Raw genomic sequence first — 26,353 nt, 5'->3', positions numbered from 1 at the left:
GGAGGTGGTACAGGAGGATCAGATATTCAAGATCATTCTTGGCTACATAGAGAGGTGAAGTCTAGCCTACTCTATATAAGACTGGGAGGGGCATTGCCAAAATGGAGACAGCAAAGAGTTTGTCATGAAGAGAGGGAAATAGAAGCAAGGAGTTGGAAGGGGAGGTATAGCTGAGGGATTCTTCCCCATGATGGAGGATGGTCTTAGGTTGCAGGATAGTGTGGGTGATCAGACAGGGAAGACGCAGGGTGAAGGAAGCATTAGTGCCAGGGCCTGGAGAAAGCCAACAAGGGTCTGCGTGGTTCCAGGATACTCCCCACCACTGAAAGCATAAACAAGGACCCCAGAACAACACAAAACTCAAGCATGAAGGCCAAAAGCAGGTCTCACAGCTGTTCAGCTATGAGGGGAAATTCAACCTGTTTCTAAATAAGCAATTATTAAGCATGCATAGAAGAAAGCTATAAGCTACTCAGTTATGCAGGACATCGGGCGTCCAGACACTTCGTTGAAAGTCCCTTGAGAAGACAAAACGATTACTTTGTATATTAATCTGTGGCTTGATAAAAACACATTTTGGAATAAGGTCTACTTGATCTATCACATTAAATGTAAAAGATACAGGGCCTCCAATGGCACAGATAAAAGCGCCTCACTGATGGGGAAGCTGCTGAGTCGGTCTCCAGTACATCTTTTAGCGGTGTGATAACATTTATTTACCCTGCATTATTAGAAAGTGAATAGTCACTAGCCTTCAATTTTCACGTCAATTGCAGGAAAAAGATTCCATTTTCTACAGAGTGTAGGATCGAAATTGACTTAGCAGCTCAGAACTGTCAAGAAAAATTCCTTTTAAAAACTGGTTTGCTTTATAGAGAGGACAAAGCAGGCGTCGTCCTCCTCGTGTGGACATTTCTATTCACCCCACACTGTAGGTCTGCAAAGGACAGCGGCTGCCAGCTCCCCATCACCTCACCTCTTCACTCAGCCATCAGCACCTTGGGTGTTAGAGGACTCCATTTAAATGTTCTAATGAGAAGGATACTTGGAAAATACGGATCAGTTGCCTGAACTCATCATTAGTAACAGGTCAGTCTGATACATAGTTTCCAGGGTTAAGAAACAGGAAACCCTGCTCAGGTGGGAATTAAAAGCAGCACATACTAAGTTGCCCTTGGGGTTTACAGATTCAGAAGTTATTTCAAGAAAGCCTCTCAGGTTTGGACAATTATAAAAGAAGGTTATTCTCTGCACAGAGACAATAAAAACAAATGAGCAATAAAAAAAATAAACAAAGAAAAATGTTTCCATTCTCCTTCTTTCTTCCCATTTTAATGTGTCACTCTGTGTTTTGTTTATAGGGGCAGTTCTGCAAATGCACTTTCTGTGTTGTTTTGTATTGTATCTTTTTGAGACTGGGTCTCGTGTATCTCAGGCTAGTTTTGAGCTCACTACATAGGTTCTTCCTGCCTGTAATGCCTGAATCCTGGAATTACAAGCACACACCACAATACCCAGTTTATGACGTGCTGGGGAGTCACATGCATGGGTTTGTGCATGCTGGGCAGACACTCTATCAACTGAGCCACACCCTAGTTCTTTATATCTGTGCTTTAATTGCAGTCCTTAAATCTCAAGAACACACAAGCCACCATCTAATTTTATCCATGTGAAACTGGCCCCTTTAATGCACATGACAATTAGACCTGTGCCTTAAAACTCCAGGCATGGCTGGTTTTTCAAAGGTAAGAGACCTGTACTAGCTGCCCCCTTAAGGCCATGTGAGGGCCTTCCAGGGTGATTTGGGGGCTGGACATTTCCACAGAAGCAGCAAGGAGTCAACGCCTTTCCTGCCCAAGCTGATTTCAGGCCAGCCTTTTCTGAAGGGTATTCATCTTCATGCCCATGTCCCATAAGGGCACACAGCTCTAACATCTCAGGAGACAGAAGCAAGTGTACCTGAGACTTCTAGGGACATGAATAATGGAAAGATGGAAAGTTGCAGCCTGCTTCCCCCTAAGCAGGAGACAGTTGTGCTCCACCTCACGGACATAGGACACTGGGCCACGCAGCTTTTCCTAAAACCCCGTGTACTGGCTGGTTTTGTGTCAATTTGATACAAGCTGGAGTTATCACAGAGAAAGGATACTCCCTTGAGGAAATGCTTCCATGAGATCCAGCTATAAGGCATTTTCTCAATTAGTGATCAAGGGTAGGAAGATTTATTGTGGGTGGTGCTGTCCCTAGGCTGGTGGTGCTGGGTTCTATAAGAAAGCAAGCTGAGCAAGCCAGGGGAAGCAAGCCAGTAAGCAGCATCCTCCATGGCCTCTGCACCAGCTCCTGCTTCCTGACCTTCGTGAGTTCTAGTCCTGACTTCCTTTGGTGATGAACAGCAATGTGGAAGTGTAAGCTGAATAAACGCTTTCCTCCCCAACTTGCTTCTTGGTCATGATGTTTTGTGCAGGAATAGGAACCCTGACTAAGACACTCCTTACTGAGTATGCCTCTCTCCACTCCTTGCTCTCTGCAATCCTATGGATAGGTGGGTCCACTTTGAGGCACTGGGAGAAGCTGCCAATTTTGTCACCCTAGAAACTCTTCTTGACTGCTTTTTCTGTCTGGAACCTGCAACCCACCGAGAGACTGACACTTGCCCAGAGGTCCCCTCAGACCCAACCATTGGATTTCTGATCTTTGCACTTGGCATTTCATCCCAGGTGGGGCAGATGACTGCCCTTCACATTCCTCAATTCGCTCCCGCTCCCTAACCCAGTCTGGGATTCTCCCTCATTGCCAAGGTATGTGGGAGACAAAACGGGAACCCTTACTTCTGTACTTCATCTTGGGTGCAGGGACTCAAACATCCAGTTGGTATCTGTTCGTAGCTATGCTCATCGAGTAAGAAAAAGGGGTAATTAAAAAACACAAAACAAGGGGCTGGAGAGACGGCTCAGCGGTTAGGAGCACTGACTGCTCTTCCAGAGGTCCTGAGTTCAAATCCCAGCAACCACATGGTGGCTCCCAACCATCTGAAATGGGATCTGATGCCCTCTTCTGGTGTGTCTGAAGATAGCTATAGTGTACTCGTGTACGTTAAATAAATAAATATTAAAAAAAAAAAACACAAAACAAAACAAAAAACCTGAGAGGGGGGGGGGAACAAAACCTCATATCCCTGTCTTCTGAAACATAAACCCCAGAGTGTGAAATCAATATCAAAAGTTCCAAATAGACTATAATAGAAATCCCTACATCATCCAAACTTATGGCATAAACAAAACTCGTCAACAGCCACTAAGAAGTCATTAAAAGTAAATTTATTGTTTGGATTTTAAAAAAACCTTTCTTTGAGACACGTTTCGTGTATCCCAGGCTGGCCTCGAACACTACGTAGTGCAGGATGACCTTGAACTTCTGATCCTCCTGCCTCCACATCCCAAATGCTGGGATGACAGGCATGTGTCACCACACCTGGTTTATAGGGTGCTGGGGATTGAGCCCACGGCTTTGTGTACACCAGGCAGGCACTCTAGACTGAGCCACAGCCCAGACACCGTGCTTTTAAAAAACAATTGTGCAACTTGTGCTGTCCAAGACAGTTTGAGTCTGGCATGCTGTTCATCTCTTCTCCGGCTTCAGTTTGGCCAGGCTGGATGAGAAACACGTACAGACAAGGTTAGTAAGCGCAGTGAGAGAGCCACCACATGCACTCGCCCTTCCCAGAAAAGCCCGAGGTGGGTCATCCACACCATTCCAGTGAGGTGTGAGATCTGACCTTGTGATTGTAGTGATGGTGTTCTAAAGAGCAAGCTACTTTATAGCACTGCATCTGATGTCACCCAATGCCTCAAACCCGGTTACCCATGTCCTTTTCCAGACCCAAATCAAGAAGTGTCACCAGTTCTGGGTGACTGTTTTAACTTGTAATAGCAGGATTCAACTTTAGTAAGATGGACGATGGAGTAAAGGTGCCTGCTACCAGTCCTAGAGACCTATATGACACCCCAGGACTCACACGGAGAGAACCGACTCTCACAAGTTTTACTGACTTGCCATTGCATGCATGCTCACACGCATGTGCACATACAGAATAAATACATCTTAAGGAAAGTGTTACTTTTTGCTCTTCTTTTCCATGGTTATAGCTGTTCACGCTTATAAATCTCATCTGGGCATGGTGGTGCACACCTAACATCCTAGCACTGGAAAAGCAGAAGGAGGAGACAGGAGAGTTGCAAGTTCAAGGGCAACCTGGGAGAGATCCTGTCTTACAACACAAAACAGGGTCCAGGGACACGGCTCACCATGGGTAAAGTTACTTCCGTGTAACCTCAGCACCCGTGAAAAAGGCTGGGCTTGGCTGCACTGTAACCCCAGTGCTGAGGAAGGAGAGAAATAAGGATCTCAGGGCTTCACTGGCCAGCCAGTCTGGCTGAAACAGCAAGCTCCAGGTCCCCTTGAGAGACCCTGTCTCAACATAAATACTGAGAGAGTGATGTATAGAAGCCATTGGAAGAAGACACTCAGTGCTGGCCTTTTAGTTCTGTATGCACACACATAGAGAAACTCTCCCCGTCCCAACTTCACACGCACACACACACACACACACACACACACGCATACATGCACACACCATACATGCACACACCCACCCTCACCCCCACCCACACACACCCCCCACACACATACACACATGCCATACATGCATGCACAAGCACACACTGGTGTGCTCATTGGTAATATCCTTGACAAGATGGAGACCAGAGCAGAAACATGGCTGAAAGTGCTGCCGCCTCCCCTCAAGAGGCACATGGGACCTTTCCCCTTGTTCCGTCTACAGCGAAACCCCAGGAAGTAGTGGAGTTCTCAGAAATGTTCTATACTCCGGAATGTGAGAGTCTCGGACTTCCCCTGGCTTTGGCACGCGCTACTAAGGACAATTATCCTCAGGTATCCACCTTCCCTCTCTGGCCTCTTATATACGAATCCATCTGAATGACGGACGGCAGGGGAGCCCTTCTATGCTGAAGAAGATGCCACACTTGAGCCATCCACACAAACACAAGGCATTACGCATTTGCTAAGTCTTTATCGTTTTAAATTAGTCACTGAAACCTAGCACAGGGCAGCTAGCTTTCATAACTGACCCACTCCGAAACTGACAAACTGAAGAGGGATTCACGTGACTCATACAGATGTCCCTGGAGCTGTTTATCAACAACTAAAGCATATTTGTGACCTTTCACTATGAGAAGCAGGAAACTATATGTCCAGGATGTGCAGTGTGTGTGTGTGTGTGTGTGTGTGTGTGTGTGTGTGTCTGTGTGTCTGTGTGTCTGTGTGTGTGTGGGGGGGTAGAATAGAGCTGAGTCTCCTTATTGTAAAGGAAAACTTATTATTTCACTAATTAAACAGAACAAAAAAAACTACATGACTGCACCAAGTAAATTACACTCCTGGGCTGGGGAAATGGCTCAGAGGTTGCAGTATTTGCTGTTGTATGAGCCTAGGGACCAGAGTTCAGATCCCCAGACTCCATGAAAAACCAGGTAGAACAGCATGAATCCATGATCCCAGTGCACATATGGCAAGATGAGAGGCAGAGACAAGAGAGTCCCCAGAAGCTCACATGTCAGATGGGTGGGCTTGTGCAGTGGTCAGTGACAGGAGACCCTGCCTCGAAGCAAGAAAGTTGACTATTGACACTTGAGATTGACCTCTGACCTCCGTGTGAACCTAGCCTCCCTCATGACCCGAATACCCCTGTCTTCTTAGTCATTTCTTTTTGTTGTCTAAACCACAAGATAGCAAAAAAGAGCAGTACACAGAAACGCACAGCTGCATCATGACTCCCACACTGGCTGCCCTATTTGAATCTCGGCAAACTTCAGATGCTTACGTGCTGACCTGTACTTTTAGAAGTGTCACCTACAGTTTCACTCAATGAACACAGAGAAAGGAAGGAACTCATTTCAAGAAGGTATTACATTCAATATGGAGTTTAGGTAGGTCCAGGGGGTGAGCAACAAGAGGCTTGGATATCCTCAAATCTTTAATCCATCAGGTACAGAAGGCCATTGAAAATGCTTGAAAATGGACGGATGTCTCAGTGGTTAGCACCACATGTTGCCCTTACAGGTGACATGGAGTTATATTCTCAGTCCCACATGGGGGCTTAAAACTTCCCTAACTCCAGTTAGGGACCTAGGAACCCTCTTCTGACCTCCATGGGCATTGCTACGTGCATGGTTACACATACAAAACACATGAAATCAATCTTTTTAAAAAAGATCAATAAAATGTTTGAAAATTCTAATGAGGCTCCACAAATTCTAATAACAGTTCTCTCTCTCTCTCTCTCTCTCTCTCTCTCTCTCTCTCTCTCTCTCTCTCTCTTACACACACACACACACACACACACACACACACACACACACACCATTTCACATTTAGAGATTATGCTTAACTCACTTGTAAGGAACAGTGTCAGGTGAGCTTCAACAGGAAAAGGCTGAAGCAGCAGTACAGACTTAGAACTCACCCACATCCCAGGCAGAAAAGATATTGCAACCCTACCCAGAAACACAGTCGCACTCTACCATGCGGAGTGAGACCAACCCCGTCTTGTGAGATTCCTTGGCCTCCCTAGTAATATGCTCCCAAGATGGTTGACTTGGAGGCGTGTGGTATGTCTGTCCACAAGCCAGGCGGGGCAGGTACGATAGCCTGAGGCACACAGTACATAGACCTGCCCACTGTTAGTCATCTCAGAAGCAGAGCTCATACAGAAAAAGATAATTAGAAGGTGATGAACTGTGAGCCTTTGCTGCCTTTGATTGTAAAATATAATTTGTTTTTGGTAATAATGTTGGTACTTAAAAATGGCTTAGCACAGTTCCCCAAAAGACGATCCACGTGAGCTAACTTCACAAAAGGCCAATTCCAGGTGCCCATGAAAGTTTAAGTGCCCAGGATTGTCTTCCTAGCCGGTCTTAAGCACTGGGAGAATGTGAACTCCATTGTACAAAACAAAAACCTTTAGTGCCATTATGTATAATTTGACTTTCATAGTTTTATAGGCTTTTGAATTTCCAAGTGGGCCAACTTCTTTGTCTCGAAGCTGGCTCTCACTTCAGGCAAGCCCATGGGCTCAGGACGAGAGAAAACACTTCACGCAGTGCTTATATTACCATGGCGCTCAGCAGAGAGAGAGCCGCTCCTCAGGGCCCACATCCCCTCCACTAACCCTCAGTAGAAGAAGCCCTACCACTGGAGCTGCAAACTGCAGACAAAGAACACTTATAAGGTCGTCCTTCAAAGCTGGGACTTCATCTGCTATTTCCCCATGAAGGACAGGGCCCTGAACCTATCAGGTGATTTCTGGTGATGAAAGAACAAGAATCCACTGTTACTAGCGAGACCTTCAGGGGAGAGCTGTAGGCAGATGTACGGCCACAGGCCTGGGGCCCGGTCTCCTCCATCTTTGCTTGTCTAACCAAGATGTTACTGATAGGTGGCAGCCTCATTACTGTGCATTGTGCGGGTGCCAGCTCATGAGCCGCCGCTTGGCCAAAGTGGAACAAACCCCCTGCTTCCCGAGGTATCACAGGAGTTGGAATCGGGTGGTGGTTATGATTCCATCCTATAAATATGTATGGGCATGCAATATGCACTATAATGAAGAAAGATCATCAGGGAGGAAAAACACAGTCAGAAAGAACAGCATATTAACAAGGAAGAAGCATGAAAGGCTGCGAGGGTGCCAAGGTTCTGGGGAGGGGGGAGGGGAGAGGCGAACACACGTATTCTGTATATTACAGCTGAGCTGCCGACCGGCCGACACCGGTCAATGTGAGTCTCCGCTGTCATTCTTCCCCAGCCCTGACCCGTCGGACACCCACAGGACACACTGCTGTGAAAGCTGCAGAACATACCCTGTAGCCTTCAGGTTGAGGGCACCCTGAGGACTGTAACTCAAGAAATTCTAGGAAGACGAAATTCTCCCATTCCCATTTTGAGAACGGAAAGCAAACGAAAGGACTCACAAGGCAGGAGAACTCTATTTCGGAAAAAAAGAAGCAGAGGTTGTGTGTATGGTGCATTTTCAATTTTAGACATTTCCTTGTTGCGTTTGGGGCTTACTTGGTGGGCCATTCATCACCTCTGCATTTAATATCAGATATCCAAATCTTGTAAAAATCGCCCGAGATGAACATTGACAGGGATTTTTGGTGCAACTTCTGAAGAATCTGGTCTTTTTTTTTTTTTTTTTTAATTGTATCACAGCTATTTGTAAGAAATGATATGCTAAGTAATCCTGGAGTATAATTTAGGGACAAAACCAACTGTCAAGAAACAGCCAGAAACTACATCTAATGAAATCTTTACAGACTGAAGTAATAAGTATTAAATTAATCAACATAGCTTAATTGAAGCTCTATCTGTAACATTTTTTTTATTAGGCTGGTTATTAATGAGCCTTTAAATGCTACAACTAACTTGAGCTCTGTGTTAAATTTAAATAATGAACCATTGTTCCCACACAAAAAAAGAACAAACATCTCTTGAATAGGCCTTTCTCCAGAGGGCCTTTTGCAGGCAGTGGGAGGAAGAGAGGAAGAGAAGAGTCCATGGTTCCTCACCACTGTTGTGTGGTTGGCAGGACACCACAAGAAGGGCTGCTAAAATAGCTTGAAATAACCATGCTGAAATCCCTAAGGAAGCGCAAAGGCAGCAGCTAAGAGCAGAAAGGAGACAGGGATTTACATTTCACCTCAAAGATGTGCTTATTGTCAACCCCGGTTACTTAGTCATGTGCCACCTAGATGGACATACACACCAAAGACTGAGCTATAGCAGCTGGGCTTCTGTTGCTGCACCCTGTGATATTTGCACGTCGTGTTGAGAAGGCAGTCCATCCATCCAATTGCTGGGGAACTCCGCCCAGGACTGCCCCTGCTGTGTACTTGCATACTTACCTGAACATGTCCCCCAAGCCTTTCAGCATCCCCTTCTTGGCTTTCAGTTTATCCTTCTCCTTCTCTCGGTCTTTCTTCTTATCCTTTCCGGCTTTGTCCTTTTTCTTCTCTGCCTTGTCCCTCTTCTCTGGGTCTCCATTCATTTGTCTCTCCAGAGAATAGGAAGGCTGATCACTGGACGTGGACACGGACTCCCTCCCTGACCTTGAACTTTCTTCTGTGTCTTCTTCCACTTGAAGGAGGGGAGAGAAGGAGATAGGGAAGACAGTGAGCCTTGGTGACAAAGTGAGAACACTAAATTTCATCAGAAGGGTCATGTGATATGGTGATCTGGGTGCATAGGTCAGTCCTGCATGGACATGGGTCACCAGTGCAGGAGAGGAAAGACTTTCTGTCTGGGTGTGCAAACAGGGAGATGCTTTCACTGCTACAGAGTCTGCACAGCGAAGGAGAGTTAGGAAGACTCCAGGCCATGCAGACCCAGCAGGGTCCTGTGCTCTACATTTGCAAAGGGAAAACCAGCTAAGCCAACTGTACCTCCTCTGTGCTTCTTTCTCCTTGGCTAAAGACCCTGCAGATGTTCATGCACTCCTCTTTTATCTGCTGATCAACACCACTCGATAGCAACCACCAGGTCAGCGTGAGCTTCCAGCACCAAGCTTTCTGATACACTCACATGTGTGTTGCATTCAATAATAAAAATTGGCACCATCCCAAGCCAGCGACAGCTGGCTACTTTCTGGCCAGCAATCTACATCTGAGGCTTTAGGTTTCTGAAGACAACAGGTCTTCAGGTTCTCCTTATGTCATTACCCTGGGAGGCTAACACCATGTGTAAGCCTCAGTGAGAACCAAGCTTCTGTGGTAAGTGCTTTAGCAATCAGGCCACCTGCTCAGTGCTACTCTGAAACTGCAGAGGTAGAGGTTCTATGGGAACCAACAAGTCTGTAACTCATTCCTCCTGCTGTTACCCTTTGTGTTTGGCATTTGAAAGAGTGACAAACAGCTGCAAAGAATAACTATTAGAAATCACTTTTAGAGATCCGGCCATAAATGTACTTTCCAAATGCACACAGTCAAGACTGTGTGAGCTTTAAGTAACTCTTGAATGCCAAGATGGTTTCTTTCCGGATCCAACAAAGAGATCCATGTTCTTGGACTTGCAGCAATATGGAACTAAATATAATGACAAGGCTTTCTCTCAATGTTTTGGCCCGCAAATCAAGTCAATAGATCTTGATGTTTAGTTCAGTCTTACTTCCCTATCAGCCACAGGGCACCAAGGCAGTGAGATAAGAACTAAGAGTCTAAGATCATAGAGGACATCCTAGCACATCAGATCTCAGCTGTTATATCTCACAAATCTGAGATTAATCGATGAACTGATGACACAGCCTTGCCAAAGGAACACCATTCTGCATTGTTTTAAAGATGCCCACTGTTGAGTAGAAGGACAAAAACCAAGGAGACAAATTCTTAGACACACAGCTTAAAACAGGAGCCAATGGGGGCTGGAGAGATGGCTCAGAGGTTAAGAGCACTGACTGCTCTTCTAGAGGTCTTGAGTTCAATTTTTAACAACATGGTGGCTCACAACCATCTGTAATGGGATCCAATGCCCTCTTCTGGTGTGTCTGAAGACAGCTACAGTGTGTGTGTGTGTGTGTGTATGTGTGTATGTATGTATGTATGTATGTATGTATGTATGTATGTATGTAATACATAATTCTTTTTTTTTTTTTTGGTTCTTTTTTTCTGAGCTGGGGACCGAACCCAGGGCCTTGCGCTTCCTAGGTAAGCGCTCTACCACTGAGCTAAATCCCCAGCCCCGTAATACATAATTCTTAAAAAAATAAAAACAACAAAACCCGTGAATCAATTATGGTAAAAACAAACAAACAAAGAAACAAAGAAACAAACAGGAGCCAATGTATTTATTCTGTTAGCAAGTCATTCCCTAGACACAGCCAAAGCCTCAAACAGCAGCTGTGGGGATGACTGGGTGGTTAAGACTGTGTCCTGCTCTTTCAGAGTTTCTGAGTTTGGTTTCCAGCACCCACATTGTTTGTCTCACTACCATGTGTGACTCTAGCTTCGAAGGAACTCACTGCTTCTGCTCCAAAAGCACACCACCCCCATGTGCTCATACCCATACGTATCCAAGCAATTTAAAGATAATAGATATGTTCACAACTGCCTGTGACTCTAGCTCCTAAGGGATTCAAAGCTTCTGTTCTACAAGTGCACCCACACACATATGTTCATACTCACAAACATTCAAGTAGTTTAAAAATAATAGGTACATTCATAACCATCTGACCTAACTCTAGCTCCAGGGAACTTGATGCCCCCTTCTGGACTTTGGGGGTACCTTCACTTACATGTGCACATACCTACATACACACACACAGACACACACACACACACACACACAGACACACACACACACACACACACACCATTTTTTAAAAGCTATGCTAGCAATTGGGTGCTAGGGCTTGAGACTTACACGGAGATGCTCACTTGGGAAGCTAGGTCAGACCAAAGAGAACTGCAGACTCCTATAAAATGAGTTTAGAAAGGTCTTTAGCCTTTCTTGACATTGGTGTTATCTGGCTTTAATCCACCATCTTCCTTCAGAAGAAATGGTAGCCCAGAAAACATTTTCCTTAGAGCTTGGGATATAACTCAGTTGGTGGAGTGTTTGCCTGGCACACAGGAGGTTGGGTTCTATGCCCAGTACCACATAGGCCACGGTGGTTGTGGATACACGCAATCCCAGCACTCAGGAGGTGGAGTTCAAGCTCGTATTCAGCTACATAATAACTGAAGCTAGCCTTGGCTACACTAAACTCTGTCTCAAAACGAGACAAAGGAAACAAAAAGAAATTGTGTTTCCTTTCCTCTCTGTGAACACATGGATATTAACTAAGGGAGTTTGTAAGAAGAGGCCAGTCCACATTTTCAGGTAGACACAGAATCTCTAGCCTTATACACAATGCTGAACTAAGGCTGTGATTTTTACAATGTGCACATGACAAGAAATGAGGATCCTGGCCAGTGGCCCTTGGGCTTGCTATATATGTCACTGTATGCGAGCTATCTAAGAGACTGCAATTACAGCTTTAGCTGAGTTCAGGATCCCGCCTCAAACCTCCAAACATGGCTATGTTCTGTCCACTTATAGGTCATTGCTTCAATCCTTTAGGAAATGGGTGTGGTCCCAAGTTTGTGATAATTGACCAAATTACCAGGAAAGAGTTCCCAGAAACTCCAAAACCTAAGTATACTGGATACTGTAATGTGCTGATTGGAAGCTGGTGGATATTGTATGAGTCCTGCTTGGGGACAAACTATTATTAGACCTTCCATCCAATGTACACAATCTTTTGTCTCCTCACACTTCTCAAACAACACCCATACATGTCTGCCTCCCATCGGCATCACTCCTGAAGTGGAGATGGCTGGCAGACAGCAGCAACAAAGCAATTCCTATAGAAACAAAAGGCACCGACTCCGCAGCCATGTGTGGATCCACATCTGAGCACGATTCCTCTCTCTGCCTTCAGGAAATGACCGCTCTCCTCCAATAAAGCCTCCTAGAACGTGCCATAATCAAGCGATGGCATACAGACCCACTGGACGAGAACCAGCTCTAACCGGCCTCTGGTATATTCTTAGAGCGCTACCACCATTTGAACTATGCGTGTCATCAAATACATTTTACGGCCCTCTATGATGTCTGAAACAAAAGGGAACTCAATAAATGTAAATGATTTAGTGCTCCACAGCGACCATTATCATGAATGGAGCAGGAGTAGCAATACGGTCGGTTCTCTGCCTAATAGTTTTGGCAGGATTTCAGGGGGCATATGTCTTCTCTTGGCTCCGTAACAGAATAAACACTGTGCCTTCGCAACTCACTATATGGTGAAGTAGTGTTTGTGCCAACTCTTTCCATATTCGGAATAATTTTCTCATGTATGTAATGCAACTTATTCCCCAAATTGGACGAAACGGAGGAAGTATTAAATGATTTACCAACTTTGCTTTTGTAATCTTGTTTTACGAAATGAAAGCTCCCATCTCACTTTCCTGCCCCCAGCAAGTGCACTATTTAAAGCCCACATCAGAGGATTCTTTATTCTCTTCTCTGGCTAAACATTCGGATTTAGGTAACACCTCATCACAGAAAAGCTGCTGGGGGCATGCAGATCTAACCAACGCCTTCCATGCCAACTAATTAAAAATATTTAGCAATATGGAATTTCATATGTACAAACATAAGATGTTCTTTTACGGAATCACATTCTATACGCTTCGACTCAGGACAAAAAGAATTTACCAGCTATACCCTGCTCCTCTGTGTAAACACTTAAAAAAAAAAGTTCAAATAGATTGGTTACATGTGTTTAACTTGTGAAAAACATGTATATGATTTAAGGACACAGGTACAGTAGATGATAATATTAAAACCTGTCCGTATATTTAGGACTAGCTTTGTTGTAAGGATCGTGAAACAGTTTACAACCTTAGGCTAGGAAAAAATGCAAAACACTCATGTGAACAATAATTCTACTAAGAAAACACTAGCAATGTGTCCTGTCAGCAGCAAGCAGGCAAGAGACTCGCTCTGTTCTGCTCCTGTTTGAAACTCCAGCACAGAACTAATCGTGAATTTATATTTAGATAATGTACTATTTTAAATGCAGCATAAATGTTACTGTTTTCCACTTTGATCCTGCTCATCTTTACAGACAGCCTGTAGAAAAGAAGATGCTAACTCCTTCTGAATACAGAGAAGCCCCTGTTGTTTTCACTGGAGTAACTTGCCCCTGGCACCGAACTCTCAGCCCCTTCCTGCGTGATTACTATAAAGACAGCACTTGCTCATTCCTTTTTTTTTTTTTAAAGGTAAATCTCGAAGCTGCTGCTTCCCTTTGATGTGCCAGTCATTCTGCAATTAAGACGTACCTAATCACTATGTTTTCAACAGATGCAAATGTGACTCAATTAAAATTCTAGACCGCTTGACAAACTGAGCTTCTCAATTCTGAAAGGTACTGTGTTAGGACTGGGTCACTGCAAAGTCTAGAAAAGTCTGGGCATACTTTCGCATTAATGGCTATAGAGAAAATGGCCTTGGCTTGAGAGGAAGCTCAAAGTGAGTGAATGAAACATTTCTCTTCAGTGACCACAAATACTGGACTCTCACAGGCTGACTCCCAGCCTGCGGTTAACAGCCATTGTTTTCTTTCATTGATAACCAATGTTGCTGCTGCTCCTGTAATGAGCTCTTGCTGCTTCCTAACTCAAAACTCATTTCTCCCTTTCTGATTCCCTGTAAACCCAGATCTTGCCCAGAAATGACCAAGCTCCAAAGGGGTTGATTCATTAAGTTTAAAGCAACCTACGGAAGCCATACCCCTGTAGTCCAAGGTCATTGTACCAGGCATGATCCTGTCACCCTGAATCCTTCCCTTCTGCAGGGTACAAAAAGGAAACTGTGAAGCTACCCTGTGGACAGAGGAGAGGACAGGGAGGAAAGAACTGGTGTCTGCTGACGCCAATGGGAAGTGGGCTAATAAGCCTATATCTGCCTGGCTGTATGAAAACACTGCGTCCCCTTATCAGTTAAGCTGTGAAGTCGTATTTCTATTTAATTCAGCTGAAAGCATCAGAGAGTGGATGTGATATAAGTCAGACATTAAGAGGGCTGTAAAGTATCAAAAAATGTAACATCTCATTGTTAATGTCCTTATGAATTATTGAAGATATATAAACAGAAAAATATGAAATAGAAATAGAAATCATTACTGTTTTCTTTCTTTCTTCTTTTTTTTTTTTTCTTTTTTTTTGGTGTTTAGAGACAGGGTTTTTCTACATAATCTGGAACTCACTTTGTAAACCAAGCTGGCCTTGAAACTCAGAGATACATACAGCCTCTGCACCCCAAGTGCTGGGATTAAAGACTTACACACCACCTCAGGAATACAACATCATTTTATTCATTCAATAATCACTCTCCTCTGAGGGGAAGGGGTAAATGAAAGAGCCCCAATCAGACCTGCTCCCCATTCTCATTTATGAAGATCTATACAGGGATTGGGAAAGCTTTACAATGAAGACATTAGGCCACTTAGTTCACATGGGAAAACAGAAGATCAAATCTCACCAGCTTCACGAGCTTAACGAGCAAGTTAACAATGGGGTAGTGGGAACGAAGATTTGGTCCTACAGGAACCTCTCAGTTGGTGAAGTGATTGCTGGTGTAGGCATGAAGGTACAAGTTCAGTCCCCAGAGTCTATGTTTTAAAAGAGGCTCTCTGTGTGCTGATACATGCTTTTAACGTTAGCTCTGAAGACTGGGAGACAAGAGCTCAAGGACAGCCAACTTTGGTGAGCTGTAGGTTGAGTGAGAGAAAATAACATAGAAGATGGACTACCCTCCATCCCGGACACTTGTATGCATATAAAGTATATTCTCATTCTTTCTCGTTCTCTCTCTCTCTGTGTGTCTCTGTCTCTCTCTATCTGTCTGTCTCTCTCTGTCTGTCTCCCCCCTCCCTTTTAGGAATTCTGCCAAACTTGGCAAATCAACTGTCCACCATCTTCTACGGCTGAGTGAGAGATCAATTGTGCTGCAGCGGGACACCAAGGGCCAGACGTCAGGGCCCAGCAAAACCTTTGCAGAAAACACTCTGAGAACACAAATATTATTACTGGTTTCTATTTTAGCTGACTATTTTGACTTCGGGAAAGGAAGAAAGATGTAGGAAATGAGCAGCCAGTGCTGCAGATGGCATTGAGTAACTGGATCTGCCGTTCTGGACTCTGACTTTTAACACTGGAACGAGGAGCTCCTGGCAAGGGAAATAGTTGGCTCTGTCTGAACATGGGGGCGGGCATGGGGCACACATGCTCAAGGCAGGAAGGAAATCTTAAGATGCAGTTCTTTTGAGGTGTGTGGTGGAAAAATAATGGTGATGGTTTGTGTAGGCTTAGCCCAGGGAGTGTGGCCTTGTTGGAGTAGGTGTGTCACTGTGGGTATGGGCTTTAAGACCCTCATCCTAGCTGCCTGGAAGCCAGTCTTCCACTAGCAGCCTTCAGATGAAGATGTGGAACCCTCAGCTCTGCCTGCACCATGCCTGCCTGGATGCTGCCCTGCTCCCACCTTGATGATAATGGACTGAACCTCTGAACCTGTAGGCCAGCCCCAATTAAACTTTGTCCTTAAAAGAGTTGCCTTGGTCATGGTGCCTGTTCACAGCAGTAAAACCCTAAGACAATAACCAATAGAGGGCTAATGTGGTAGCACATGCATGGGATCCCAGTACTTGAGATCTGCTTGGGCCATATGAGACCCTTAACAAACAAATAAGCAATAACTGACAAAATGGAGAGCCAATATCACGGCAGAGAGAGGACAAGACAGGAAGCAAACAGGTAAGAATACCAAGTGCCAGCAAAGGAGAAGAGTTCACATGAGTATCCACAAGACGCTCTATACTAAAAATAGCTTATTTCATTTAAAAAAAAAAAAACCATAAAGTATGCATGGGTGGAGGAACAGGAACCACGGGATTGTATTTACAGTCTCACCAAAGTTGGCTGTCAGTGAGCTCTTGTCTCCCTGTCTTCAGGGCTAAGATGACAAGCATGCTTCCATACACAGAGCCTCGTTTAAAACACGGAGTCTGGAAATGAACTGGCCATACCTACAGAGCAATCACTTTACGAAACTTATCACCAAAGATGCACGGTTCATGTACACTTTAGCTTCTAAACTTCCTTCACCTATCTGTCTTCCAGATGCTGTGGGTTCCCAACGCAATGTCAGGTTGTCACCTATATAGCTGATCAAACCCCTTCAAAGTACCCTGCTGAACAGGCAGCATGAGTTCAGCCCACTCAATAAAGTTCAACCCTTGCAGATGCGTCCTTGCCGTCCAGTTGGTTGTCACATGAAAGGGACAATAGTGAGGCATCATGACAGTAAAGGTTGTACTGTAACCAATTCCTACCCAGCGGAAGATAGCCAAGCTTAGAATGTTAGCAGCGCTGGACTCCACCACGAAGTTGGAAGTGAATTGAGTGTTTGCCTTGGTGCCACATAAACTTGACCTAGTGGCGCACAATTGTAATCTCGGCATTTGGGAGACAAAAGGATCAGAAACTCAAGGTCATCCTTAGCTGTAATACAAGTCCAGGATCATCTTTGGATAAATGAGATTCTGTCTTGATTTTTTTTTAAAAATTTTAAACAGTGAGTGGGTTTGAGATCAACATATGTTTTAATAACCCACAAATAATTATATTGTGCCTAGGAAGAGATTTCAGCCACTGTTCAGGCCATAAATGAAAACCAAACAGCTTGGAAGTGCAGAGACAGAGTTCACCAATGAAGGCTGCTGATGCTCTAATGTTTCTACCTTTCTGAGAAATCAGATTGCCTGTCTCCCAGAATCTGGTTGTTTTTGACATCTTGGAAATTTAGCGTATTTCAGCGAATGCATAGAGACCCTTAATGTTAAACCAAACAAAAACTTCAACTCTGTGGTAGAGCATTTGCCTACATGCCTGAGATACTAGGTCCTATACTCAGCACTGCAAAGCAGAAAATAAACAAAAAGCTGTCCTAAAAGTGTCATGTGCTACCTAATGTCAGAGCTTCAGAAACACAGGAAGAAAGTGGATTGTTTGGAAAATAGGTTCTTGAAGAAGGAAGGGAGAGGACAGCTGTTGTATTGGCTGGTTTTGTATCAACTTGACATAAGTTAGAGTCAACAGAGAGGAAGGAGCCTCAGTAGAGGCAATGCCTCCATGAGGTCCCGCTGTAGGGCATTTTCTCAATTAGTGATCAATGGCGGGGGTGGGGGGGGCGCAGCCCATGGTGGGTGGTGCATAGGAAGCAAGCCAATGAGCAGCACCCCTTTATGGCCTCTGCATCAGATCCTGCCTCCAGGTTCCAGCTCTGTTTGGGTTCCTGTCCTAAGTTTCTTCAAAAATGAAGAGCGGCATGGAGGCATAAGCCAAGTAAACTCTTTTCTCTCCAGCTCGCTTTTGGCCATGGTGCTTCATTGCAGCAATGGAAACCCTCATTAGGACGGTAGTGTTTGCACGGAAGCCTGGAGGGAAACACACACCGCCATGAGAAAACACTAGTTACACCATGCAGGGCTATGGACAGATGGGCATAGGGATGCATGTCTGTGATTCCAGAAGAAAACAAACAACAAACCAAATGAAAAACCTGCATGCTGCTAGAGTTTACTGGATCAATCTATAGTGGGACCCCAATAATAGTTTCTGGAGTCAAATAAGAGGGCTGGAATGATATGGAATTTCATGAGGAGACATTGAGACCGCACGGCAGTGGAGATGACGCAGAGAGAAGATGATCAAGAGTGCTAACCAGAGCAGTACGTCACCAGCCATCTCAGATCAAGACACACACCCAGCCCGCTTACCATAACATTGTTAAGTTACATTTATTGTATGTGTGGGTGTTTGCATGAGTGTGTCTGTGCTTGTACGTGGGTGAGGCAGGGTGGGGGTGGGGGACCATACAGCATATGGAGGTCAATTCTCCACTTCTACCCTACGAGTTCCAAGGATGAATCTTAGGTCATCAGGTTTGGTAGCAAAGATTTCTACCTACTGAACCACCTCTCCAGGTTCCTGTGGATCATTTCAAAGGAGGCCTGTATAGAGTAAAACCGGATGTCCGCACTGGTGGAGAACTCTAGAAGCTGAGCTAGATGAGTGGATCCAGATGATGTTTATAGGCATCCTTTATCAAAGACTTGGTTCTGTAGTGTCAGTATTGGAAGAAAGGCAGGGAAACCTTTGACCAACAGGGTCTGGTTTGGGCCCTTTGCTCTTTGTGAAGGCCCCACAACGGAGGACTCAGGAACCCTGTCTGTCAGGCTGAATGCTTCCTGGCCTGTGACACATCTGTTCTACCAAAGCATCCCTTTCGTTGCCTTCTGCTGTTCATAGCAGAGCTGAAAGCAATGGTGTTGCTCAACTCTAGACAGGAACTCCAGAACCGTGGACTAACAAACCTCTTTTAAGCTATTAAATGTATTTTTCAGAGAGTCGACTGTTACAACTGTTTATTAGTGCTTGTGTTCACATACAGTCTGTTACATTTAAACGAGGAACACTGCACGTGAGAAAACTAAAGTTCCTAAATAAAAAAAAAATAAAAAGATTAAAACAACAGATTAACCAGAACAAGAAAACAGCTAGGAAGCTTTGCGATTGCATGTAAACACTAGGTGTTGACTGGACCAAAGTGCTCCAACTGTTCTTTTAATGTTTTTTTAAGATTGAAAACACACACACACACACACACACACACACACACACAAACACACAGACACACACACACACACACACACATACACACTGTTGCCATCTTCAGACATACCAGAAGAGGGCATTGGATCCCGTTACAGATGGTTGTGAGCCACCATTGGTTGCTGAGAATTGAACTCAGGACCTTTGGAAGAGCAGCCAGTGCTCTTAACCACTGAGCCACCTCTCTAGCCCCCCCCCCCCACCTATTCTTAAGTACAAAACTATCATTATCAGAATCTATGGATAACAGTCAATGTCGTTTGGTAGAACAAGGAACCCTCCTTACAAGGGGGGAGACTCTACAGGGAGGGCAGTGCTGTGACTTAGCAAACATAAGCTCAGGCCCAGCAGCTAAACTAGGAAACATGTCTGTCAGCTGGCAAGAAAAGGGTGGGCCTGCTTGAAATCACAGGCAGGTGAAGTGGAGAAAAGATCTAGACTTAGATGGAGGACAGAGATGTGTGTAGCAATCCCCTTCCTCAGTTTTACTCTGCGTACCACACTAGTCAGAAATATATCACATCCCGAAACACACTACATGTTGTAAGCGAGAACTATGAGCTCTTGCTTGAAATCTCTTCAAGGTGCTCTGTTTATTTAAAACTCTCCTTGCCCAATGGTATCATCTGTCTTAGGAGGGTGTGCTTCGAGCACTCTGCCAAACGTGGAAATGAAAGTCATCTACATTCCACAGAAAAGTCTTCTGGTCTTGGATCTAACTTCAGTGAAATAATAAATAAATAAATAATCAATCAAACAAATAAATAAATAATAAATAAAACTTTGGTATAGCCCATAGCTTTTCTTACAGATAAGTCACATGGATATAGTCATATTTAATATTAAAATCTAAGATCTCATTTCCTCCTCTAGATTCCACACTGCCTGGTCAGTGTGTATAAACGTTATCAATACAATGTCATCAGCTGCACAAGCATGGTTATCGTGAGCCCCTAGGAACATGGAAGTTAGAAATGCCAGGTTTATCAAGCTCCAAGAAAAGGCAGCCGATCAGGGCTGGGGCTGTAGCTTCGTTGTGGAGCACTTGCCTTGACTGTTTGAAGTCCCAGATTCATCCCCAGGACCCAAAACAAACAAACAAACAAACAAACAAACAAAAAGGAAAGGTCATTGAGGGGGATGAATATGATGAGACCATGCTGTGTGCACGAATGCAAACACCACAGTAAGACCTACTATTCCGTACAGTTTATAAACCAACGAAGTAAGTTTAATTTAAAAGAACAATCTGTAAATGAGCAATTATGGAATAAGCCAATCTCTAGCATTTACCGTTACAGTTCCTACGTTCTTTCTCCTCTAAGTTAGTGCTTTCCTTAGTTTTGTTTTGTTTAAAAAAAAATCTTTTAAAATAAATGTTTAGACATATTCCCCGCCAACCATAGACTTATAGGTAAATTTCTCTTTAATGATCCATGGGAAGACATAGTGCTCACCCACATTAAACTATGGTTCTCAGTCAGTTTGGCTTGAAATATTTAGTAATTTGGGAAAAAGTACAAATTTATAGGCTGCTGTTTTAGTGCAAAAATATGTTTTTAAAATAATAAGCTGTTAAGTGTATTTATTGACTATATCGTCTGGCAGACAACACAACAGAAGCCAGTAGTTTTCAAACATTTTAGAGTAAAGATAACTCTTTATGTATGAATTATTGAGAAATCCAAAATAAATAAGTAAATCCCAATTTTATATGTATGTATATATGTATGTATATATGTATGTATGTATGTATATATGTATGTATTTATGGGTTTCTCTGTATAACCCTGGCTCTCTTGGAACTCACTCTGTAGACCAGGCTAGCCTCAAAATCAGAAATCCACCTGCCTCTGACTCCCAAGTGCTAGGATTAAAAGAGTGTGCCACCACCACCCAGTCAAATGATATTTTGTAATGTGAATTTTATCTATCAGTATATACCAATTTAAAACTTGGTTTTTCTTAATAGAAAACTACATTATATAAAAGACTAAACACACTTTATGGTGAGTTAGATTGTATTTTCAAAATACCCCTATGTTTTCCGAAATAAATAGGTGCAAACAATGATTTTTTTTAGGTTTTTTTTTTTTTTTTTGAGTTGTTTTATTTTCCTCCTATCCTCCAATCCTCCAAAGTTACTTTAATTTTGGCTAAAAAGACAACTTCTTGCCAGACATAGTGGCACAAGTCGGCACTCTCTAGCACTGCAGGGGTTGAGAAAGATATTCAAGCTCAAGGCCAACCAGACATATTATATAGCAGGACCCAGTCTAGAAAGATGGTCCTCCTAACTGCTTCTGCACTGAGTCCAATATCATGGTGTGGATGCCAGACACGGACTCTTTTTAAAGAGAAAATGACTGCAAGGACAACCGATCCCTTATTCTGAAAACACGGGAGACCTCAGAAATGCACTGAAAGGGCCAGGTCCCTACAGGGTCCTAGTAGCACATCCGAGAACCACTGATTGGGCAAAGCCATCTGCAATCTCTGTTGCTTCAGCCAGGACACTCACAGGTCTCCATGCCTTCGTCGTCGTCATCCACCATGGGCTTATCGTAGGACTTGTCAATGGCGGCTCTGAAGCTCTCGTTGCAGCCCCTTCCTCGGATGATTCGTGGCCGTGGGCGGTGGAAAGGAATGTTCCCATTCAGGGTCACCTCAGCAACAGCCGTCTGCAGACTTTCTAAAGAGCTGGATTTCTTCAGACCCAAGGAGGGTCCCACATCTCTATTGGGGGAGCCTTGGAGGGTCAAAATAATACAGGATTAGACGAGATAGAAGTTACAGGTTCAGATCCAAATATCTATGCCCTGTGGAAGCCTGCAGGGATAAAGTCATCAGCTCAGTGAGAAGAACTACTAGAATGTAGACTGAAAATAAAGAATGATGGTGAATTTTATTTTTCTTCTCAAAAATGTTGGGTTTTTATATCTATCTCCATTTGGGAAAGGTTCTAAATCATTAATTTTTATCTTAACAGATGAAATCTTTATCAAACCGTTGTCCAATGTGACACATATATAAACCGAAACAACTGGAATAGTCAACAACTATATTTAAAATGCAGAGGCCGTGAGGAGGCTCCAGGAGAGTTATCATTACAACCTAACTGCCCCCACCTTTCTGTGATACAAAGTTATTAAAGCAGGTGGGTGTCACTGCCATAGGCTTCACCCACTCATTGCCATCGGAACAAACAAAAGCAGTCCCAGGGGCTGAGCCGCCAGCATACTTAGCTGGCACCAGGTAGAGTTCTGGGGAACAGAACGGTTTTCATGAAGGGAGGTACAGGTCTGAACAGGCAAATCACACAAGGGCTTCTCCCCGAGAAGAGGCAGAAGTGTTCACACTCCTCAGAGTTAAAAATTTTACTTTTATTTCTCGAAGATCCAGAGCGGTAAGGCTTGAGATACCAAAGGTACCCGGCTACGCGGGCAATCAAAACTGCTTTCCTTAAGCGAGGGAGACAGTTGCATCCATCACTGTGTGACCCGGCACACTGGGGTGCAAGTCAGCAGCCTCTAATGGCTGACACCTCCACCTGGCTGGGCCAGGTGACTGGGCTGGCTCCTCACTTATCCTTCCTCAAAGTATGAAAAAGAACAAAAACAAACAAACAGACAAATAAGGAAGGTTGGAGAAACGAACAGCTCCTCTCCACATGGGGTCACCCGCCATATGTTGATCAATAATTAGGAAGTAGCTTCCTCATGTGACTATCTGGAAGACAAATGGCCGGGAGGCGAGCTCACCACAGCTCAGGGGCGAGACACAAAGAAAACTCACTGGAAGTGTCAAAGCACGAATTAGCCTCTACTGTTTCACTGATATCACTCATTTTACCTAATTTTCACCATGGGGTAGCAGTGCTCAGGGGCGGGGCAGGGATGCTGAAAATGCAGACAGACAAGCAGGCATGACTTTTAACAGTGGAGAACTATTCTAGAATGTATGGGCCTCAGGAGCAAGGATGAAATGTTTGCGTTCTCAGGGCAGGTGTGTATGTATCCGATGAATTGTCTTGTAACCGAGGCACACACTGAATATTTCTTTCAGGTGGCACCAGGTCACTCTCTGACTCGTCACAGCATGTGATCGACAAGTCCTACATAACTGACAAAGGTTACTTCCCAGGGTGGAAAGTGAACCGTGTTCCAAAACAGAAGGGATGATATCAAGGAATCAAAGACAACAGGAGACATACATTCCACCTTCACATTCTTGGTAAAAGCTCATTTCTGGATCAGTTATGCCTGTAAGATTTCAAACCGCCCTATCAGTATTTGGCTCATGTATAACATGTATTAGGCAAATGTGTCCCAAGGATGTGAGTATTTATGAAGGTATATATCTGTACACATGTACCCCCAGCAGTGATTTCACACCTCCACTAGAGACTGTCAATCACAATGCAACATTGTATACATCTAAGTATACAGTAACATTTTCTTTAAGAGAAGTTAGCCAAGACTTTAGTTTTGAACCAAAACTGACAGCCAATTTAAGAAATGGTCCCAGTACCTTTCAGCATAAAGCAGTTCTGCAAAGACAAATAACTATATAGAATACTTACGCCAGCAAGAGAGCTCTACAAGTGCACTAGGCCCTGTAGCCCTCAACACATACAACTAGCAGTATAAATAAGCTGGAGCCTTCTCTCTCTACAATATAATTCTGAAAATAACACTTTAGCATAATGTTGGTAATTGTGGATAGTGTGTTCTTGCATGGTTGAAATTGGCACAATAAAAAAGTCAATCTATAGAGGGATGAGCAGAGGTACCTGGACCCTGTTACTGAAACACAGCTTCACCCACTTCTTTACATACAGTCAATTACATTCCAACGCTGTAAAGTCAAACAATTGTCAGAGACCCAGTGGCTGGGCTTAAAGGTGTACAGCACAACTGGCTTCTGATTCCTGCCTGCTAATAAATATCCCTCTCAAGGGGAAGAAGTCTCAACGAAGGTGTCTTCTGCAAGCAGCAAAAAGGAGAAACAAGTGGCTTACAACTAGACAGCTATTTATGCCAGCATGTCAGCGTGCCTTGCCCAGAACCTCGAGGCTAACCTGTCAAGGACCCCAGGCAACTCTGAAATGAGGAAAAGAGAGCTACTCGGCTGAAGATTCCGTTCACTGGCTAAAACTGAACATCTTCTACAGAACTTCCCAACGGAGACTAAAACCCCCAAGCCAAAAAGCATCCTCCTGTCTATACAAAGTGTGCTGTAATAAAATCTTCCAATTTAATTCGATGCATAGGACAGATGTGTACATTCAAAACCAGAAAATGCTCTTCTCTAAGGCCTAACATCCCAAACACAAAAACCACACTGCTTTACTAGACGAATGAATCTGAATTCGAGTCAGGAGAACTATATAATTGTTTCAGTCAAAAGTATATATGCTATTTTTTTGTTTGTTTGTTTTTTTACTCACAATAAACTCTCTTTCCTCATGTGGGTTTGGGTTGTTTCAATTAAGCGTTCTCCATTTTCACATAACTGGACAGCAGGCACCGTCACACTGTAAGGGTGTGCAGCTCAGCCCGGCATAGGGCTTAACTAAACACCAACTGTTACCATACACATGTAAACCACTAAGACTTGGTCTATAGTTCCAATTGAGAATTTCAATGAATTTTACGTTGTATCAGACAAATAGCTACTTAGTAAGATCTGAGGCTATAGTTAATTGCCCTGAATACAGCCGATCTTATAACTTATCATCGGAAGCAATTTTATAATCTATCATTTACCTCATAGAAAGTGGCGATGCAAGAACAACCACAACAATCTTTATGCATGTATGTAGAACACACAGGCTGAAACTAATTACTACAGCAGGTTAAAAAGGCAAATTAAAGCTAATACGTGCTAAGTGATATAATTACATTATCCTGGATCTAGAATAATTAAAGCGAGATTCCAAAATACACTAATAAATCATGCATGCTCAACTGCACACAGCACATTGCTTAATTACACTGACAGACTCTGCTGATTATTTTCATGTCGTAATATGAAAAGATATAGTGTGCTGCTAAACCTGGCCCGTGTAGCCCATTATTTCTACGAAATGATTAAGCGGCAAATTTAGAACAGATTCCCCAAAGCTAACGAAGCCATTCGTGTCATATAGTTTAAACTAACGTCAGGGTTCACAGTGAGCTAATTCCAGCATCTGAAAAAGATACAGGGAGGAGCAGCAGCAAAACAGAGGAGCATGGATAGCAAGCCCAGACACTGTCACTTAGTGAAAGTGCTCACATAGGACGGTGGTTCTCAAGAGCTGCTAACACCACGACCCCCTTTGATACGGTTCCTCGTGATACAGTGATCCTCAATTACAAAATTATTTCTTTGCTTCTCCATAACTTTAGTGATTTTGCTACTGTTATGAATCATCCTATAAATATCTGATATGTAGGATATCTGACATGAGACCCTACCAGGGGTTGAGAGCTTTTACTATTTTCAAATAAAAATCACTACGTGGTGCACAGACCGTCATTGAGATATCCATAATACTAAATAGTACTAAAGGACTAAAGAGATGCTTTCTTAGGATTTTGATTAAAAAAAAAAGTCATCATGAAACATTCCTATGCAAGTAAGAATTAAAAAAATATATAAGGTTGTTTTTAACATGGCAAAGGTAGTCTTTTCCATCTGTTACACACGTATTGCTAATAAATTTCTCATAAGAGAAAAAAAATGTATCTCTCCTGCAATTCGATTTCCCATAACGAAAGCATCTGAGTGAGACTGGAATGGCGGTGCTTACAAGCACCATGACGGGCAGCTCTATAATCATGATAAGCTCCTAGAACCACGGTTTCTATGGCAACACACTAACTGTCCGTTCTTACCTGCTCTCTGGTCATCCACTGTATTGAGTTTAGTCTCGTCAGCTACTGTTAAAAGGTAAATGTATAATGGTTAGCCCAGTTAGTCCCCCAAAGCCCAACATGCTTTAACCCTCCCCCAGTCTTGACCGT

General features: G+C 43.7%; 1 protein-coding gene across 26 annotated transcripts in view; it reads right to left on the bottom strand.

Moving 5' to 3' along the window:
- Positions 1-26,353, bottom strand: part of Pard3 (par-3 family cell polarity regulator) — a 549,750-nt gene that overhangs the window by 174,506 nt on the left and 348,891 nt on the right. For 12 of the 26 annotated variants that reach the window (XM_087595246.1, XM_087595247.1, XM_087595250.1 and 9 more), the window contains 3 exons: positions 26,225-26,269; positions 21,865-22,092; positions 8,979-9,210 (listed from right to left, as the gene is read on the bottom strand). In XM_087595246.1, coding sequence (XP_087451372.1) covers positions 8,979-9,210; positions 21,865-22,092; positions 26,225-26,269 — 505 coding nt within the window. Of the gene's footprint in view, positions 1-3,295; positions 3,650-8,978; positions 9,211-21,864; positions 22,093-26,224; positions 26,270-26,353 lie in introns of those variants that run through there. The other 14 variants (XM_087595255.1, XM_087595256.1, XM_087595260.1 and 11 more) reach the window with 3 other exon arrangements.

The sequence above is a fragment of the Rattus norvegicus genome, chromosome 19 (assembly GCF_021556685.1).
Source record: "Rattus norvegicus strain SHRSP/BbbUtx chromosome 19, alternate assembly SHRSP_T2T, whole genome shotgun sequence".
NCBI lineage: Eukaryota > Metazoa > Chordata > Mammalia > Rodentia > Muridae > Rattus > Rattus norvegicus.
This window is presented reverse-complemented; position numbering and strand designations above follow the sequence as displayed.